Here is a 19,670-nt window from a genome sequence, read left to right on the forward strand (position 1 = left end):
AATATCCAGACCACTCATTGTTGCAGTACACTTTAATACTTATTCTTTCTTCCCTCTTTTGTTTGTCTAAAATCATATCGATCCATTTCCATTGTGAGTGGAACTCGATGTAATATAATAATAAACGCATCTCTCTCGCTTGAGAGCTGTTCATTTATGTGAAGGGAGAAGTATTAATAATAGAGCTCAGGAGCTTGGATAGCTTCAATTCCAAGGAAAAGACAAACAACAACTGCACTGCGATGCCGACAATATCGAAGCAACAACTGCAATTAATCTCACACATCCTGCGACTGTTTTTGTGAGCCGAAGAAGCTCGTCGTTGTTTCAACGTTACATGCTATACCATTCGTCACAGACCTTCAATTATCCTTACGTCCAATCGCAAGCATTAATTTCCTCACGCGTCGCGTCGTCTCTGTACGATAATCGTTTCCGCATAATTGTCAGACGTAACATATATAATACGACGAATATTTCGAGTGGATGGAAGTTGGACGAGCTGAAGAGCCAGCGAGTGAAAAAAGATCAACGTATCGCATCGATGAAAAAAACGACGCTCGCTCGCCGGCAATCCGGTCGAGTTCAGCGAAATCGGCGTACTCGCCGGGGTCGCCGTATTTCCCAATTAGCGGCGGGAGACATCGACGATGCTCCCGCGCATACGTGGCAAGACATTCCTCACCTGCGAGACAATCGGCCGCCACGGAAGCAGGAAGAGGTCGGGGCCTGGCGCGCGCCAAGCGCCCTGCGCGACGCGATTTACGCGCGCACATTTCCCGCGTGACGGCGCTCGGCCGCTGCAAGCGTGTGCATAGCTGCGTGTTTGTATGTGTACGACGGATCAGCTGAGTGCCAGCTGTGCCGCGTACGTCGACCAATCAGCGCCGAGCGTGACGGCGGCCGCCGCTTGGACGTTCCCGCGAAACGCCGTGCGCTCGCAGACGCCAGTCGCTCTTCGCGGGAAAGTTCATCGTCCGTCAGCGCGCACCGCGTCTTCGCGCTCCGCGATTGATACCTGCTGAGTGTCGCTCACGCGTCGCACAGCTGAGTGTGTACGCGAGTGTCTCGCCTGGTCTTTCCTACGTCGCGAGGGAAAGTGTGAGCGCGGAACGGTCCAGCGGAAATGCAGGTGTGAGTGACGCGCAACTGCACGGTTCCGGCGGGCTTTCCTACTTTCTACGTGCCGCCAGCCAGTTCCCGGAGGCGGAGGCGGCTGCTCCTGGTCGCGGGGAACGCGTCCCCTGGTCCGAACGACGTTGTTCGCTGCTCCTGACGGGGTAAATCCGCTGAGACGAGCCACTACGGCGCGCCGCTCAGTCGGAGGACATCGACCTTGCGCTCACGTCCAGACACGTGGAAAAAGCGAGATCTCCACAGGGCGAGAGGAACGCCCGGACACCGAGGAGCCGTAGTAGCGTCGTATACCACGAGAATCCCCAAAATCTGCCCCCTTCTTTGAGGTTATGTACCTTCTTATAGAGGGCGTCGCGATACGAACAGGGGTTGGTCACCGTTTCGCGCGCTAGTCTCCCGCGCTTCGAGATCCACGTCCCTTATTTTCGGCGGAATATTGTTAATTCCCGGGCCGTTTGCACTGCGGAGCGGCTGGTAAAAGAGCCAGATGAATTTCCCGACGGTCAATATCGTTCTCCGCTGGAAATTCTGAGTCGAAACACCGAATCAAAGGCGGCCAAGTGGACGTGCGTTAATGGCGATCGGGTGCGCGTAGGCTTCGTGTGGTCCTTCGCTTTTCTGCATTTTCCTGGGAAAATCGTCGCAGCCGGATCGAAGAAAACGCACGGACCTCTGTTCCAAGAGTCTCCGGCGTCGGGGACGTATAGAAAAAAATTATTCCAGCGGCAAATATTTTTCGTACACGTTGGCAATTTCGCGGCAAGATGCCACAGTCCAGGTGAGTGATCGATGTTCCATTTGGCATGGAAATTCCGATATATCTCTCTCGTCCAGCCTCGGAGCAATTTGCCGTACGCTGAAATCGATTAGACGCGCATCCGTTGACCGATTAAAAATATTACTTTCCCGTTCACGCTCGAACTTTACGCCTATAACCTTTTACATTGGCATGCATTCTTTCCCGGGTCATTAGCAGATTTGTCTCTGTAATATGATAATTCGGTGTACCCTGACTCTTCAGACGACATCGTTCAGCGTGTAGATCTATGGGGCAATGGCATTTTAACCGTAAATAATTTTTCATATCCACTATATCCCCATATATCCATTGGAAAAGTGACCTTTACTATTGCGCAAAATGTTTGCTCTAACTGCTTTATACGAAATGCTACGATTGTATAGTCTCAGGATGTTGTGCACGACGAAGTGAATCCTTGTGTATTCAGTTTACAGGAGAAGAAATCCTCGCAAACATATCTACAAGGAGGGAAAACACTGTCCTTAAAACGTAAAAGGCGTGCAACAGAACTGTCAGAAGATTCTGAAAACATATACCCCCCTAGCAAAGTACCGTCATTGTCCCATGTTCATTATACGGAATCTTGTCACAATACACAGTCGGTTGATAGTGCATGTACTCCTCAACACCAAACATCACCACTGAAGGAACAACAGGAACCAGCCACATGGTCAGAATTAAGAACTGCAACTTGTTTCCTAACACCATCAGCCTCCAACAGTTCATCCAGTAGACCTAGTCCATTACCATCCATTCCATGGGCCGATGGCTCTCAAGTGTGGTCTCACATGTGTCTTGGGGATCAAAAGACTCTAGTTCAAAGGGATCCACAAATGTTCCAAAGGCATCCAACACTGCAGCCAAAGATGAGAGCAATCTTACTGGACTGGTTGATTGAAGTTTGCGAAGTGTATAAACTACATAGGGAAACTTATTATCTGGCTATGGACTATATAGACAGATTTCTGTCTATCCATCTCAATGTACCTAAAAATCAGCTGCAATTGATAGGCATAACTTGCCTTTTTATTGCATCCAAGGTTTGCAAATTTTGCCACTAGTTAAATTATGCGATATAAAAGCACATTTATGTCGAACGAAATCAGTTTCAAAATGCAACATCTTATTTACAGGTTGAGGAAATATATCCGCCCAAAATCGCGGAATTCGCGTACGTTACTGACGGAGCCTGTACAGAGGAGGAAATCTTGGGACAGGAGTTGGTTATCCTGAAAGGCCTCGGCTGGAACCTGTCTCCAATAACTGCCCCAGGATGGCTCAATATTTATATGCAAATTGAATCGGGCGATTGGTCCAGGCCGAATACCTTCATATATCCGCAGTATGGTGGATTACAATACTGCCAAGCGGCTCAACTGTTAGACCTGGCGACGTTGGACGAAAGTAGTTTGAAGTTTCCTTACAGTCATATAGCTGCGGCGGCAATTTATCACACTCAAGGAAGGGAGTGCGCGTTAAGGGTATCCCGGCTGTCATGGGAACAACTCGCACCTTGTGTCAAGTGGCTCGCAGCGTTCGCCACCACTCTCGCGGAAGAAGACGGCGAGTCCTTGTTGAGGTCTACGATCACGTCTACGGAATCGCATTCGGGATCCGGATTGAGGGCTACTGTACCTAATATAGTTGTGGACGAGTCGCATCGTATACAAACTCACGTGGTCGATCTGAAGATGCTGGAGAAGGCGCAGCAACGGTTAATCGTAGAAGCCCCCCCCTGCGTGAACGACTTGGAGACGAACATTGAGTCTGGTAGACAAAGTCCGAACGAGAGCGGGCTTTTAACTCCACCATCTAGTAGTCAGAAGAATTCTCCGGTCCCGTCACCGTGCCCTACGCCACAATTGCACCCTTATACGTAATTTAAATATTTGCAAACGCTTAATATTATATAACAAATTGTTATTTACTGCCGATTCGTGAATTATAACTCGGTAATCACAATGAAGCTTATGGGAGCTTATGAACCAGGTGACTACTCTATAATAAGCATTGCTAAATGCAAATAGCAGTGCATGTCCTTGATACGTTAATATATAAACATATATATGTATAATTTTCCGTAACGTTAATGTATTATAAATTTACATTTACGCATCATGGAGGTAGTAAATCTAAGATGATCTTAATCACAGAAGCTAACCATGCAGTTGTAGCTTGTATAGTTTAAGTTTATTATTTTGAGTTTACAGATGTAATGTTTCGACATTCGAAGTGTTATCTTGACCACCTGTAATGAAATATGTGATATCGCAATTCTGCGTTATCTACTGTATGCATTTAAAAACTATTTAACGTTCGGTCTTATTACTACTAAGCTTAGTTTTCCTGCGTTTAGGAAACGTTATATAATTTACGATAACATTAACGTTATGGAGAATTCAATTACGCGTGATTCAGGTTTACTTTAGAAGCATTGTTAGATGCAAATATCGATGAATGCCCTTAATATATTAATATATAAACTATATACATACATGTGTGTATATATATATATATATATAAATATATAAATATATATATATATATATGCGAATATAAAAATTTCCGTAACGTTAGTATTATCATAAATTATACGACGTTTTCTAATTGAAAATAAATGAAGCTTAGTAGTAGTAATAAAATAGAATGTTAAATAGTTTTTGAATGCGCAGATAATGCAGAATTAATGACATTACGTATTTTTATACGTGGTCGAGATAATGCTTCGACTGTCGAAAGTACATTTGTAAAGGCAGAATAATTAACTGTAGAAGCTGTGGCCACATGATTAGCTTCAATCATCAATTGAAATCATCTTAGATTTATCAAGACGCGTAAATGTGTGAGGGAAAAGTAACGTTAGTGTCTGCAATAGAAGTGTCCTTAACAAATTATTTCTACCTGATTTTGAGAGAGGAAAAAGTTATAAAAATATTGTGAATAGTATTTTTTATATAACTCGCTTTATTGTAATGCAACGTATCGCGACGGCGCATTGCAGTGTTGGATGTATTTTTATGTACATGTATATTGTGAAGTTCTATTAAAAAAGAAATAAAAAAGTTCTTATTCTTAAATCGAGCATGAGTGTCGAAGGATGTGTGAAAAGGTCGAATGCGAATGGCGAAATAAGATAATAATAATAATAATAATAAAGAAGCAAGACTAATAATCTTTAACGAGTTAAGCATTATAAAATTTGTGGTGAATTGCACTGCCCAGTATGTAATAACGCGGCGGTTTATACATATCTGTACGAAGAGTTTGACAATAAATATTTGAAAACTTACAACACTGAGAAGGATTATCATCCTCGAGAGCCCGTACAAAGTGGATTCATTTCGCCAAGGTAACGAGCGATATTGAAATTTGTTACGACCGAAAAAGCAGGACGTGAAAGACACGAAGAAAAGGATGACGGATGAGCAGAGCTGTCCTGAAAACACGGACATTCCCGCGTATAAACAATTGAACAGTCATCTTCGATCCTACTTCGACATTCTCTTTGTACTATCATCGACGGTACACGCCGGCGATAACAGAGATTGAGCGACCGAAGAGCGCGTTTGGACGTTCGCGCGACGCGACGAGTCTGGATTTCAAATTGAACGACAATCGATTCGTATCGCGCGACTCCCGTTCGATATAAACTGCCTTACCGACGCGCGGAGAACGTTCGAGTGGCGCCGCGATCGCAACGGCGCGTTCTGATTCGCCGCTGCGTTCGCATTCAAGTTATGAAACGGCCGGCCGACCGTTAGCACGCGAACGGGGATCGTCCAACGAAACTTCGGCTCTTGCTCGTTCCCGCGAACGACAGATCGCGGAGGTTTTGGATGTGGTGAGACTCCCGCGAGTGAGACACAACGGCACCCTCTCGTCCACGGTGTTTGCTTGTCGGACATCGTCGTCGTCGTCATCGTTGATCCTCTGGTGTAGCTGCATCCTGAGTGACACGAGTGCGAGTGTAGTAGGTACGCCTCTGCACGGATCCCCTTTGTTCGCGTTGAGGCGGGGTGACGAGGAGTGCGAGTGTGGTGCCCTACGAGTGCGAGTGCGAACTTGGTGGTCTTTGAGTGTGTCTGGACTCCTCGTAAGTAAACTCGAGTCCCATCTCCTCGTTCCTCCTCTCGTACGAACGCGTATGGTTTTGCTGAAAAATTTTTGGTTAGAGTAGGGAGTGGGGGGGGGGAGAGGGAGGCACAATAGCAACAGGAGCATAGAGTCAGAGTAACTTTTGTCAGATTCTGATTGATCCAATCAACGATTAACTCGACCGATGAAACCGTCGACAAATCGACGATTCGTTGTCAAGATAAGAAGGAAGATTCTCTTGTTCTGTCAGTATAACTTGTATTGATTGATAGATCACCTTCAATCAGGTGTCAATTGTTCTATTTTGTTAACGTAAACAGAGTTGTTAGTATTTTGGTTATTGTGGGATAAAACTATGCGGAAGAATATCAGACTGATTAATCGTCAATTAATTTAATCGAAACTTGATGAATGTCGTCATCAGCATCATTCTGCCGCGCGATCTTGAACTTTGTTTTAGCTGCGATTTTTGGGGACGGACACGGGGGCGAGGGGGCGGATGTGTATTTGAGTTTGAGTGCGAAGAGAATTCGAGGCAGCGACTAAAACGTGAAATTTCCGCGATAGTAAGCGATAATAAGTGAAATATTTGAACATCACGTTGTATTCGCATTGTAAAAATTCCCCATAGAATCGATTTGTTCGATGTTGAGAAAAAAAAAAAGAAAACGGTATTATCTGCGATATTTCCTGCGTTAGGAGACTGAGGAGGCACACGAGTTTTCGGCGTCTCATCGAAAAGAAGCAGAGAATTTTCAACGAAATGTCGAGCCCGAGAAGCATCGGTGGATCTATTCGCGAAGGTACGAGAGTCGTGCTGAAAGAGATCACAGCGACCCTCCACAATTCGACACAGAATCATCTTCTTCGGCGAAAGGTACTCTCCCGGAAATTGTCAAATCTTTTTTTCCGTATCGTCTTAGCATTTGTCATGTATGCTTTCATCTTGTATTGTATGCAGCTGAAAGAACGGCGGACACGACGAGGATTGCAAGGCGAGAACGACGCGCACTTTCGCCGCGATGCTTCTCACATTTGTTTGCGACGAAATTAATTAGTACGACTGTGCGAGATTAATTAAAACGGTAGCCGACCGCCCGTCCCGTTCGTCTTATCGCCTGCGCCTTCTCCTTTCATTCTTCCTCGTGCTTCTCTGTTTTCGCGTCTGACAGTCTGGCCGAAGAATGTACCCCTATAAATAAACTCCGTATCTCCAGGAGTACCTTGAAACAAAAATAAGTTTCGCTTCCCGCCATGCGGGGAGTATTCCTTTGACGCGCATAAGGAACGCGGATTTGGCAGCGCCTGAATCTCCGAACGTTTTCCTCGCATAGCGCAGGAAAGTTTGCGATTTAGGCACAACGCGATTCGTAGGCGACCGCTTTCGCTAGAAATAAACGCGAGACAATGCGATTTGTAATTCAAATAAATTTCATTTTGCTTTCTTTCTCCGCGCACGACTTCTGAATATTGTTGATAGATACGAACTGATTTTAGCACACGCGATTTTACCGCCTTGCCGCTATTCTACTAGAATTCGTTTCAAATATGGTGGAAAATCGATTAGCCGTCGTGTAACTGTAAAGAGACGTAACCGTAAGATTTCGACTATTATCTATCGCGTGACCACGCGGTGAGTCACGTGCGTGAAGCGAAATCAAAAGAGTAGAATATAAAATGACACTTCTAACTCAAATTTTCAAAACTGCCAAAATTTCTAGCGCACAAGTGGGGCAAGCATTTTCAATCAAAGAACACTAAAAAAATCACACCCAACCTCACAACATCAAGAAAGCTTGCCCCACTTGAAGTGCGCTAGAAATTTTGGAAGTTTCGAAAATTTGAGTTTTTTTGTTAAAATGTAACTGATTTTGGAGTGGCATTGTTTTATTTTAAGATTTTCGGGTAATAAGTGAATTAAGAGATTTGTAGCAATTTAAATTTTTGCTCCTTTTTTCCTTGATTTTATGAAGTTAGCTGTGATCTTTTTGATGCTTTTTGGTTGAAAATGCTTGCCCCACTTGAGGTGTGCTACAAGTGTCATTTTATACTCTACTCAAATGCGTCCGCCGAACGGATGTAGAGTCGTCTTATAATTTAGCAGGACGTACGCGAATCGCATAAAGTATGCTGTTGTTTTCCACATGACATCATGCTGGATCGGAGCTATCCAGGTTCCAATTGCAAACGTGAAAAATATCTTCGGTTAAGATTCGCGCGTTTATATATCGTTTATATATCGCGAAGCAGAATATTTATAGCGATAACACAGTACAATACAATACTTCATCTCGCCATGCATCCCTCTGCGTCGTGAAGGCACGCTGGTGTCGCAAAGCAATTTGCCTGTTTCCCCACGTCGATTTATCGCCCACATCATGTGAATGTTAACGTCTGAATGGCGCTGCGATTCGGCGTTGAATCGTTCAGCGATCTCTCGTGAATTTCTCTGAGTCTTCTCGCGCGTGTGAAAAATCAGCTATGAATTAATTTATATGATTTGAAATCTTCAGGAAGTAACTGCGAGAATTCTCAGCTCTTACGAATCTTTCTAATCTCTTGTTTCAACAATTGTAGCTTACGATACGACCAGAGAGAGAGAGAGAGAGAGAGAGAAAGAGAGAGAGAGAGAGAGAGAGAGAGAGAGAGAGAGAGAGAGAGAGAGAAGAAATCGATCAAATATGGATGACCCAGACGTGCCGTTCGAGGAATAATTAACGATACAAGTGATATTATCAGCACGTACTTTCGTCGAGAGCCGTCCCATTGATACTCTCTACCGCATCCTCCGTTCCGCCGCCGAGCAACTCATCGCGCACTTGGCGCAGCCACTCGCATTATCACGCGGCGCTTCATCACCGAGTGTACACGCGCTGCTCCAGATAGCGCCACGCCGCTCGTTTACGCCGCTCTCGCACGCGGCCCGTTGGCCGATAGTCCTGTTCCCACCACTTCCATAGTTGGTGATCTTTGCGGCATAATGTCCGTACGGCGTGTGCGCGGCTGGACGGTACCGCGGCTCGGTGCAGGGAATGTTAGTACTCATCACCGTGGCGTGGTGGAGGCGATGCTACTCGCGGTGCAGCCTTTGCCGAAAGTTCGATTAACACGCGACAACGTCGTCGTTCTGTGAGGCTTCTCGCGCGCCGAGGATCTCCCCGGAAGGGCTCGTGAAAGGTGAGGTGTGATCGCTGTTTATCCTTCCCTTTGCACCTCCGGTCTTTTCCTCCTCAGCGGTAGCTGCGGCGACGGCTTCTTGCGCGTGCACATGCACATACGTGTGCGCCGTGCTGGTCTGAACATGTTGTTCCGACGACGACGACGGCAGCAGCGATAGTGGTAGTAGTAGCAGCAATAGTAGTGGTGGTCGTGGTGGTGAACGTCTGGAGTATCGACTGGGGGACGCGCGTGTCGGGCTAATATTAGAATTTTCACGAGAGATATCCACCGTTGACCTCCCGCTTGGGTTACAGGCCTTAATTTTGGGCCCGCGGAAGGCCCACCGTTTTCTATCGTCTCGTCTCGGACTGACACGTCTCGCTCACGTCTCGGTCGTCGTGATTCACAGGGCGCGATGCGAACGTAGGAGAGCATCGACGTAGAGTGTCGAGTTCTGGAATTGATCGGGAAGGACCTGGATTTGACACTCGGCCGCGGCGCAGTCTTATCGCGTCGCTCTTTCTCTCTTTCTTGTGCCTTCCGCTCCCGCTCCCGCTCCCGCTCTGACCTTCCTTTATCGCTTATCGTTGCTGTCCATGGTCATCATCCGTCGCGCACTTGTCATTAGTCATGTAGTCGAGCGTGCCATTTAATTATAGGTCTGCGGCAATTATACCGATCACATATATCTCTGCGTCGGGTTGTTCGGGAATCGCGCATTGTCTCGTCGGCGTCGAATTGGCCTTTCTGTCACAATTGTCCGATGAGTCTCTCGGTAACATCCACCGATCGATGTTTTCCTCACGAGGGTCAACATCCGATGCGATATAATGACGCAACATTACCGTGATAAGAATAGTACGCACCTACTTACACGAAGGTATCGCACACCAATAGCATGTGCCGTCTAATGTAGCTGAAAACTATCATCACTCGCATCTAAGCGTTAAGTGGCACGCTTTAAGAGAGACTTTCAGAAAGGGGGGGATGGGGGAAAGAGAGAGGGTTGGCCTGTTTTAGAAGAGGGATGTGAAAGACACACCCCGAGACGATGCTGGAGCTCTCTCTCTCTCTCTCTCTCTCTCTCTCTCTCTCTCTCTCTCTCTCTCTCTGTGCTCTGTCAACGCGATCAGACGAGAATGAGTCATTGCGGTGGTCGCGTTGCTGCAGTCCCGATGATGTGTCAAGATCGCGCCGAATAAGGAGCGCGAGAGACGCGCGTTTCGTCGTGAATTAGGCTCGATTGCCGGCCGTGCGCGTGTCTCCCCCCAACGCATTGTCTCTCGTTCGTTGACCCCTCTGACCTTCTTCGGAGGGAAAAAAAGAAAGAGCGAAAAAAGGATCCATGCTTTTACACCTCGCACGGCGGCGCGATCGATCCGCGTTTGCCTTCTTCCCGGTAGAACGACGCTGGCAAGAGAATCAGTCGCTCTCTCTCTCTCTCTCTCGCTCTCGCTCTCGCTCTCTTTCTCGAGCACAACGATCGCCGCAGCAACGTGTTACGTTAGACGTTACGTTGACGAATGCAATGAGTCATGGTCTCGGCGGTAGTCCGGCGGCGGAATGAGAGAAAGTTGAACTGTTGCAAATAACAATATCGGCGCACGCCCGGCGAGAATGAGAGCGGGAAATCCGCGGCGCGTCTCCCAGCGGAGGATGCGCTACGAGGACAACGATGAACGACGTCGGCGTCGGCGGATTTAAAGATCGAGCCTCCTGCGCCGCGTGCCTCCACAGCGAAGGATAATCCGTGTCAAGGGTAAAAGCATAGGAGGGGAAGCGTCCCACCGTGGGGTTCCGTGAACCCCGCGTGTAAATATGGGAGCACGTTGCGCGCCGATGACAGCCGAAAGCGGAGGTCGCCCTCGCGAGGATCATGGGGAATCTTCTGCCGAAGGTAACTCGGTGATGGCCTTTCGATGGCCTGCCGATAACGAGGCGTCCAATCTTCCACGTCCGCCACGTCGCGTTCCACGGGCAAATACTCGCGTGTCAGTCAATTACCCGCGTCTCGTCGTTGTGCATCGTTTGCGCGAGGTACAAGGACGTCCTTGTACCTCCTGCCGTCGTTGTACTTCCGTAACGTCGCCCTCATCGTGTTGCTTGAGACAACTTGGACATAATGTGTACACAAACGCTTCGCAGTCGTCGACTGCAAACAGTCGCGCGGCTGCCGGAGGAACGAGTCGATTCGACGATCGGAGTCGAACGTTCATTTCGGTCTTTTCGGCCGAGCGTCTTCCGCGCGTCTGACCTTTCGATCCCCATCGGACGAACGCGCTCGTGCTCCTCCGCACTTATCGCACACTTAATCGTGCGATGAATCCCCGAAGCTCTCGCCGTCGGCGATACCGTTATATATCCGGGCCGCAGGCCGAAGACGTCTGCGATATCCGGCGTGTTGAGCAACGGCGATGTGTTCTCTCGAGAAGGCGACCTTCTCTCTCTCTCTCTCTCTCTCACCGTCTCTCGTCGTCCCGCGGAAGCGAGCGGGACTGACGCGGGAACGGTCCACGCCGACGGAACGTCTCTCTCTCTCTCTCTCTCTCGCTCGCTCGCTCTCTCTCTCTTCCTCTCCATCTATCGGTGTCTTATAATTAGCCCAAGCGAGACGCGCGAGGTGGTTGCGCAATTTGTTTCTCGAAAACTGCCAGACTCATTGTCAGCTGATTCTTCGGCGGCTACGTCGCCGATCGTCCCCGAGCAGAGCAGTGAACGCCAACGTCTCGCACGAGCTGCACGTCAGCTGCGTCACCTCGGCATGGAGTACATCAACAGACTTCTGCATCGCTCCACGGCGAGCTCGAAAGCGTCTCCGTCGCCCACACCGCCGACGGTATATTGCGTCGTAGCACCTTCGCGCGGGCGTTTCCTGTCGTGCATACCTCGCCGCGAGATCGCTCGTTCAATCACGCGAAGGTTCGGAGGTCGTCTCGAGCGGAGTCTCTCTCGATGCCGACGAACTCGGGGAATTTCCATCGTTGTGTGTTTCGAGAAGGACTCTCATTCTCACGCGTCTGCCGTGTAACGTGTCCGCCGGACGTTTCATTCAACTGCGCTCGCAGAAGCGCGACAAAGTCCCGTGGGGTGCGTTCTAACGTGTCTTCTATTTTCAGAGCGGCGGCGGCGGCGGCGGAGGCGGCGGCGGCAACGGCAACGACAGTCCCGTGCCGAAGACACCGGAGCATGAAGTCAAGGTTCGCTTCACCCGCGAATTCGCCGACGTAGGACCGGTCGTTACCTGCTCGGTCTCGGAAAGCCTGTCGTCGGCCAGTAGCTTCCACAGCCTCAGCAGCACCCTCAGCACCAAGAGCAGCAGCGGCATATGCCCGGATTCGTCGTTCGACGCTTCTTACACGAACTCCAACATTCCCGGTGTGGAGGACCTGATCCTCGCTTGCGCCGATATCCACCTGAGGGACGAGGTGTTTGAGAACGCACCCGCCGCCAACATTTCGGTGCAGGATTTCAACCTCAGTCAGGATCAGACGTTCACGTCAGCCACGGACGAGTCGCAGCTTCACACGAATGACTTTTCCTTCAACGAGAACTTGCTGAAGTTCGACAACATCGACGTTGCGGCCGCTGACAGTGAGGAGACGCAGCTGATCGAGAAGACGAAGTCTTCTCAGTTGCTCAACACGACGCACGAAGTGTTGCTGAATCAGACACATACCTCGGAGTCCAGCAGTAGCAGCACGCTTCCGCTTGATGAGAAGGAGTCCGTGGCTGCCATCGAAGAAGAATACGTGTCGCAGACGGAAGAAAAGCCAACTGAGAAGCTCGTTGCGTCGCAGGAGAGTGATGATATAGCGAGTGAAGCTGAGACGCGCAGCTCGGTCACGAGCAGCACGATCAAGGACTCGTCGGTCGCGAGTAATGTAGACGGTGATCAATTGTACGCAACGGCTACCCTCTCACCTGATAATTCGTTCGCTAGTGTGGCCACAGTCAATGACGAACAGACCGTAGAAAGTCAGCACAGTGCCGAGACACTGTCGGAAGACTTCGAATCGTGTGCCACCCATATCTCCGCTCCGTCCACTTCGGAGGTTCTGTTGGCACAATATGCGGAGAATCCGTGCTCGATACCCAACATATCCGACATATCGTCGCCGTTAGAGAACACCGAAAACAACAGAAAGAATAACAGCGCGCACGACTTATCGGGAGTCGTCGCGAGAGACGTATCAGAGTCAACGGCGGCGTTATCGCCCGTGGATGATACCAATCAGAAATTATTTACACCGATAACTGTAAATAGCTCTGACGTTCGAGCAGAAGGTAGCGAAGTTGGTGAGGAAGCACAAGATTCGTTGCAGTTGGATAAACTGGCAAGTGTCACCCAGTTGTTGAGCGAGACCACCGGTATCACGGAATCGGGAACGTCAGAAATTTCGAAGGAGAACCTGCAAACTAGCCTCGACACGCAAGATTCGGCAGCGAGGAGTAGCGCGGACGATACTTTTGCATCCAAGGAAGACATCATCATATCGAACGAGAACAGGGTCGTGGAACAACATCGTGACCCGTCAGAAACTATAGTTATACAGAGGAAGGAGGATCTCGTGGACAGTGCAGCTTCGACGGTTGCAAAGAAGAAGAGCTTCGTCAACGAGAGCCTCGACCGTACGCTTACGTTGCAAGAGGTCGATCTAGACTTCGCGGCCGCGTCAAGTGACGACCAGTACTTAGATTTCAAACCCCAACGACAGAGCACCACGTTAACGTTACCCAAGGAAAAGCCTAACTTTGAGGAATTCAAATCTACGGCGGAGAAAGTCACTAATGATCTGCTCAATTCCTCGCTGGAATTCGCGGAGGAAACAGATACGTTTGTCAGTGCAACATCCACGAGTAAGTGCGCGCACACGCACACACACACACACACACACACACACACACACACACACACACACACACACACACACACACACACACACACACACACACACACACACACACACAAAAGTCGCGCTCTTTTCGAAGACTAGTTAGACAAATTCGCGTGACTGAGGGACTTATCGATTAAATGAACTTTGTCGCTTTGCAGTTTTCCAAGACCCCTCGACGTTTGACTTCTTGCTAGCGCGCAGTAACTCCAGGCATGCGGTGGTAGACCGCCTCAGGAAGGAATCTTTGTATGTTAAATTTGACCCATTGGTATCGAATGCCAGCATGTTGCCTCAAGGGAACGCTCAATCGATTAACGAAAAGCAGAATGAGAAAAATGAATCGCCCCTTCCCAACGTCGGTACACCAAAACGTAATCCTGCCATAGCGGCTATAGACAGGCTGCTCTTTTATAGTCCTCTGCCTAGTGGAACGATGCAGAAGTTGGAGGAAGCTCAGGAAAAAAATGTAAGTCAAAGTCCATCTGTTCCGTCTGGTAATCTCGAGTCTTCTAATTCCCGACAAGTTAGATGTTGTTATCGTTTTGAGCCTAATCATTGACAAGAGAATATTTTTCTTCAGGAGCAACCGGTAGAAGAGCCTAAGTCCGACGCACCGCTTATTGCCGATATAAATATAGCCGAGGAACTTGAACTTGTAAGGTCGACGGTACTGCGATTAGAGGACGAATTGGAGAAGCAAAAGAAACACGAAGTGGATTTGGAGAAGCAAAAAGCAACCTTTCAGGAGAAAATTAATAAGCTGCAAGCACAAGTAGCACAAGAAGTAAAGATGAAAACTCAAATGAGGTAAGCAATCTATTTTTTCAATAAAGACGAAATGCGAATTTGGAATTAATTACGTGTGAAAATTAATTATATCTTAGTGTCGTCGTGGAGGAATACGAGAAGTCGATCAGCAGATTACTTACTGAGCGGGAGAGGGATCGTACAAACTTCGAACAAGAGAAGGCAAAATTGCAAGAGGAACTGCAAGCTGCGAATCACCATTTGACTAATACGGAGGCAGCGTTCAATGATGTACACCAAAAATACGAGAGGCTCAAAGGGGTTGTGTCAGTGTATAAAAATAACGAAGCTGTATTAAAAGAAAGTATACAGGAGAATGTAGATACTATAAAGACGTTGGAAACGCGATACGATCAACTGAAGGACCACGCAATGGCTCAGCTAGAGAAGTATGCGGCCGAGAATTCTTACGGGAATAATCTCGTTTTATAAAAAGCTTTGTTTATACTTGTCAAGCGCACCTCCGGCGCATATAAAGGCAATCATTCCATAAAAAGGACGGGGCTTTTTATAAAAAGAGAAAAAAAGTCTATAAGATCTGTCTTGCGACTTACGTAGTTCTCTTGCATCTTTCGAGAAAATAAGTAAGCATTTTTTTTTTGCTTTTATTATAGAGCTAATCTAGAGTTGGATGGAATACGAAAGCAGAACGAAGCGGAGACGGTGAAACTACACGCGATGATAAGAAAAGCGGAGCTCAAGAGCAATTCGCTCGCAGAGCTTGTGGAACAGAAGACTAAGGAGAACAAAGAACTCGCGAAAATTCTAGATGAGGTCATTGCCAGGGTCGGCCACGGAAATCAAGAGTGAAAATAATCGTAACGAAGTATCGCGATTAGTCTTTATTTTTTTACTCGTCCTCACTTAGATATAATTATATGTTAGATGTGATTGATGTATGTATACATGCGTTAATTCGTCGAGTTATCAATTGCAAATTTCGTTTCACTTCGAAAAAGCGTCCTTTATTAATTATTTATAAGTTGTGACATATAACTATTTTAAAGCTAATAAAATTACGCATATTAAAAACACGGTTTCGTTTACTTTTATTGTGATTAAAAAATATTTAATATTCTCCAAAATGGATGTAACATCATACAAATCCCGTTCTTAGATCTTACATTGTTGCTATATGATACATATTTTACCCTTTGATAGAAATTAAATTAAATAAAAATCATAGTGTGCGAAACACACGTCGGCTAAACATACAAGCATCCGTGTACTTGGTCATTTGACATTCAGTTCGCCAGAGAGAAAATTTCATGCAATTTTCTGTAATTTTTTTAACTATTTGTACCGACAAGTACTGTCAATCCGTTGCTGATCTAGATGTATCGATAAGAAACAGTACGTGATGTTTAGCTAATTTTAACATACGATCGCTTGTACTACCAGGTTTCCGCGGAAGATTCTTATTTTCGAGATCAGGCATGAACTTCTTGATTGTGCGCGCTAGATTCGCAGCGTATTGCTTAAATCTCGGATGGCTCATACCGATGCCCTTACTTCTTAACGCCTCTGCGACTGCCCAAAGTAATTTCTGAAAAGTAAACGAAAGAATTAGTATTGTAAATACCTATCGAGCGTGATAATAACGCGTTGTCGAAACCAGCGAAAGAGATGACACACTTTTTTGTGCACGTCGCTAAATTCGTTTCTTTCCTGATTGAAGGACGTATCATTCTTCAACAGAATATTGCTCGACGAGTGTCTGTCCCACATAACTTTCGAGCTGTTTTCCAATTCGTGCGTGCAGTCGAAAGATAAGCTTTTCGCCCACTTGATTCGCGGTCCTTGCAGCTCCTCGTCGCACTTCCTTTTCCTACTTTCTCTCAAAAGTGTCTGCTCCGTGTCGTCGGATTCTGTCTCTTTCTTATGAGTCGTCGGAAACAGAACGCGTTTGATTTTGAGAGTATCTGTATTGCCTGCACCTAACAACTTACTAGGACCCGCGTGGTCCGCAGGAGGGCTTTGAAATAACGCTCGTTTCGACGTTTCTAGTTTGGATTTACGCGGACTCGGCCCGTCCAGCGTTAATCTCCGCGTCACTCTCTTCAACGCCGAATTTCTCGGACTCTTCCCTCGGGGGCTTTTACCTCTAGGACTTTTGCCTCTTGGACTTTTACCTTTGGGACTCTTTCCTTTTTTGCATATAGGTTTCCTAGAATACATACACACATTTATTAATCTTCTTCTCTTTCTTAACGCTCCAATATTTTATAGAGCCACGTACTTAATCTGTAACATTAGCTGTCTCTTGTCGGTGACGCCCAATCCTTGTAAATTAGCACTAGAAAAAGTCTTGCGCCTTCTAGCTAGGTATGTCAATCTTTTTCCTGGACTCTGACCGTTCTCACGCTTGGCCAGTGAACTTCGTTTCCTTGGACTTCCTGTTGGCTGTTTCGAAAACCATATATTACAAGTTGATTGTATTTCTGCACCTATGTACCTCTCACATAATTTGACCGTTAAGTTATCAAATTCTTCCACAGCTCTGCTTCTATTGTAGCTGAAATGGAAAAATAAATATATCAGAAGGATAAGATACTACATTTGCTGCAACAAATTAAAAACTTCAACATACTGTATGCCGTGGAATTTATGAGAGAATGCCTGAGGCCATGTTAAAGCTGTAACTTCAACTTCACTAATTGTCTGATATAAGAGAGGAGATTGTTTTTCAACTTCATTTGAATTATCCTCAATTGATGGGACTCTCATTGTCTGTTTCATCACATTCACTGAGTTTGTGTGCTCAGGAAGATTGTACTGTAGGCTTAAATTATCACTATCACCATTATCACTGTTTACATCTAATTTTGTGCTATCTGTATTAATTGTTAAATCACAAGCATTAAAAGCATTCGTTAAATTCCTCGAAGGACCCTTTGTACATTGATAAGAAATTTGTCTATTAGTAATTTCTGAAGTAACTTGTTTTGTAGGTTTCAAATCCCTTTCAGACTCTGAGTTTTTATCTGGTAATGGATAACCAGTCCAGAATAATTGACGGTTTTCATGTATACGTTGCAAAAAATCAGAACAGTTGCTCTGACATATTGTATGTTTTGGTGGTGGTGGAACACCACTTAAATATTTATTAATTCTAGCTAGCAGATAATTATCTGATTTCACAACCAATTCAGCTTGAGAAAGTTTCTGAGGACTAACTGTTCCTAATGTAGAGTCAGTTGTTGAAGTTACTTTCTTGTTATCTACCTCATTTTCTCCATCACTATCAAACATTTCAGGACTGGAAACATTAGGACATGCCCCTGTGATTTGTGAGTCACAAATTGGACCAGTAAAACAGTAATCCATGGCATCCTCTGAAAAGCAAGAAATATTATCAGAATAAAAAAAATATTTTTGTAAGATAATAAATGTAACAATATACACATATATATACTTATGACACTAAATCAAAGATCATCCTCATTTCGTGATCACATATTTGATTATATATTATATTACTACTTCCACTGTAATCCCTAAATAACACTACATGTAACCTTCACTTTATGTCATCAGATTTCTTTTCACAAAGATTGGTAAAGATTCGCAGAGTTTCGTGCCGAAAGATTTACGTTAACAGCCGTTAGTTGTCGAGTTTAATAATAGTTCGCCACCTGACAACGAGCCAGCGACAGTAATAACTAGCAAAAGAAGTTATACCCGTGGCCAACTGAATTTAACCTAACTTAACTTGAAGGAGCATTCATAATTCTCCTTCATTCGTGCACATAAATTGTGCACAAAGTTCGTCAACCTCCCGCGTCATAAATTAATTTTATATCGAACAGAACCATATCTTAAATATTCTCTTTACCGTGAATTATTAATCGACCTTATCGTGCAGTTAATTAGTGTAAAACGTAAAAATTAGTGTAAAACGTAAAAATCGTCTTTTTATCCCTAACATATTGACGAAGATTTGAAAAATAATAGCATAATCCAATCCGGTCACAATCATTCAATGATTCGATCGTTCGACAACGTGGCTGGCTTTAAATTACTTGCAGTTAGCTCCGACACGAGACTACGAACAGATGTTCATGCGAATACATGTGTGATTACACATGTGATATTTACTTACGTTCCAGTAATATTAACAGACACGAGAACTTTCTAGTTTTCTCTTCTATTTCTCTTACAGATATCTGTCTCCTTTAAGAAACATCATCATTCCATTCAAGAATGGGCACTGGCCACAGCAGCCAAGCTTATTTGTTTTTCAAATTCCAGATCAAGATAACCGTACTGTTCTGGAATCGCACGCACTACGTCACCACCCAGACGTTCGTTCTTTTTAGCTACACTGAGACTACGTCGACACCATCGGTCTCTTTTATAAAGAGGCAGCTGTGATTAACTGTAACACTTCGGCTAGTTCCGTGGCATCTTCGGGTATATTCGGCTCAACCTGTCATATTAGCCGCGTTCCGAAATACACCGCCAGTACTGAAAATGTACAGTTTGTGTCACGTATACTATAGATTTTTAGTGTTGACATAGGTGAAATATCGGAACACAGCTTAAAACATAAAGTCAATGGCAGAAAAATTGCAATACTTTCCTTTTTAAGTTTCGCAACGCATCTATATTCAATATATATGTTGTCCTTCCCTCTGTTTTTACTATAAACAAACAGCTCAATATGTTTGAAGCAGAGAGGAACCAATGAGAGCAGCCAACACGGCGTTTTCGGCGACACCGATTTTCCGCACTGGGAAAGGGCGCCATCTGCAGCCATTTTGAGAAGGGAACTATAC

The 19,670-nt window shown here is 45.9% G+C and overlaps 3 protein-coding genes across 7 annotated transcripts; 2 read left to right on the forward strand and 1 right to left on the reverse strand.

Moving 5' to 3' along the window:
- Positions 1-777: 777 nt before the first annotated feature.
- CycE (cyclin E) lies at positions 778-4,414 on the forward strand. The gene is made up of 3 exons (XM_011143042.3): positions 778-1,915; positions 2,364-2,976; positions 3,070-4,414. The coding sequence occupies exons 1-3, from the start codon at positions 1,902-1,904 to the stop codon at positions 3,814-3,816; spliced, it is 1,374 nt and encodes a 457-aa protein (XP_011141344.2). The 5' UTR covers positions 778-1,901; the 3' UTR covers positions 3,817-4,414.
- A 1,443-nt stretch (positions 4,415-5,857) lies between these two features.
- On the forward strand, positions 5,858-15,926 carry tacc (transforming acidic coiled-coil protein). 4 transcript variants are annotated; one of them, XM_011143040.3, is made up of 7 exons: positions 5,858-6,029; positions 6,731-6,908; positions 12,307-14,047; positions 14,244-14,551; positions 14,666-14,892; positions 14,970-15,281; positions 15,507-15,926. In XM_011143040.3, exons 2-7 carry the CDS (start codon positions 6,795-6,797, stop codon positions 15,700-15,702), a joined length of 2,898 nt encoding a protein of 965 aa, XP_011141342.2. In that variant the 5' UTR covers positions 5,858-6,029; positions 6,731-6,794; the 3' UTR covers positions 15,703-15,926. The 4 variants fall into 4 exon arrangements, with proteins under 4 accessions (XP_011141342.2, XP_025161008.1, XP_011141343.2 ...); XM_025305223.1 differs by lacking the exons at positions 5,858-6,029; positions 6,731-6,908 and adding an exon at positions 10,850-11,087; XM_011143041.3 differs by lacking the exons at positions 5,858-6,029; positions 6,731-6,908 and adding an exon at positions 11,828-12,026.
- Positions 15,838-19,384, reverse strand: mi (cyclin E-interacting protein minus). Of its 2 annotated transcripts, none has more exons than XM_011143038.3 (5): positions 18,995-19,384; positions 17,483-18,227; positions 17,132-17,407; positions 16,528-17,059; positions 15,838-16,438 (listed from the first exon to the last, which is right to left on the reverse strand). In XM_011143038.3, exons 2-5 carry the CDS (start codon positions 18,217-18,219, stop codon positions 16,208-16,210), a joined length of 1,776 nt encoding a protein of 591 aa, XP_011141340.1. In that variant the 5' UTR covers positions 18,220-18,227; positions 18,995-19,384; the 3' UTR covers positions 15,838-16,207. The 2 variants fall into 2 exon arrangements, with proteins under 2 accessions (XP_011141340.1, XP_011141341.1); XM_011143039.3 differs by lacking the exon at positions 18,995-19,384 and adding an exon at positions 18,308-18,577.
- Between the last annotated feature and the right edge of the window lie 286 nt (positions 19,385-19,670).

This window comes from Harpegnathos saltator, unplaced genomic scaffold, assembly GCF_003227715.2.
Source record: "Harpegnathos saltator strain DR-91 unplaced genomic scaffold, Hsal_v8.6 scaffold12, whole genome shotgun sequence".
NCBI classification, from domain to species: Eukaryota; Metazoa; Arthropoda; class Insecta; order Hymenoptera; family Formicidae; genus Harpegnathos; species Harpegnathos saltator.

Coding starts and splice junctions, on each gene's coding strand:
- CycE (XM_011143042.3), top strand. Junction 2,977..3,069: donor GCCTTTTTATTGCATCCAAG/GTTTGCAAATTT, acceptor TCTTATTTACAG/GTTGAGGAAATATATCCGCC.
- mi (XM_011143038.3), bottom strand. CDS start 18,219: ATGGATTACTGTTTTACTGGTCCAATTTGTGACTCACAAATCACAGGG. Junction 17,408..17,482: donor CATAAATTCCACGGCATACA/GTATGTTGAAGT, acceptor TTTCCATTTCAG/CTACAATAGAAGCAGAGCTG. Junction 16,439..16,527: donor TTAGCGACGTGCACAAAAAA/GTGTGTCATCTC, acceptor TTTACTTTTCAG/AAATTACTTTGGGCAGTCGC.
- tacc (XM_011143040.3), top strand. CDS start 6,795: ATGTCGAGCCCGAGAAGCATCGGTGGATCTATTCGCGAAGGTACGAGA. Junction 14,552..14,665: donor AGGAAGCTCAGGAAAAAAAT/GTAAGTCAAAGT, acceptor ATTTTTCTTCAG/GAGCAACCGGTAGAAGAGCC. Junction 14,893..14,969: donor AAGATGAAAACTCAAATGAG/GTAAGCAATCTA, acceptor ATTATATCTTAG/TGTCGTCGTGGAGGAATACG.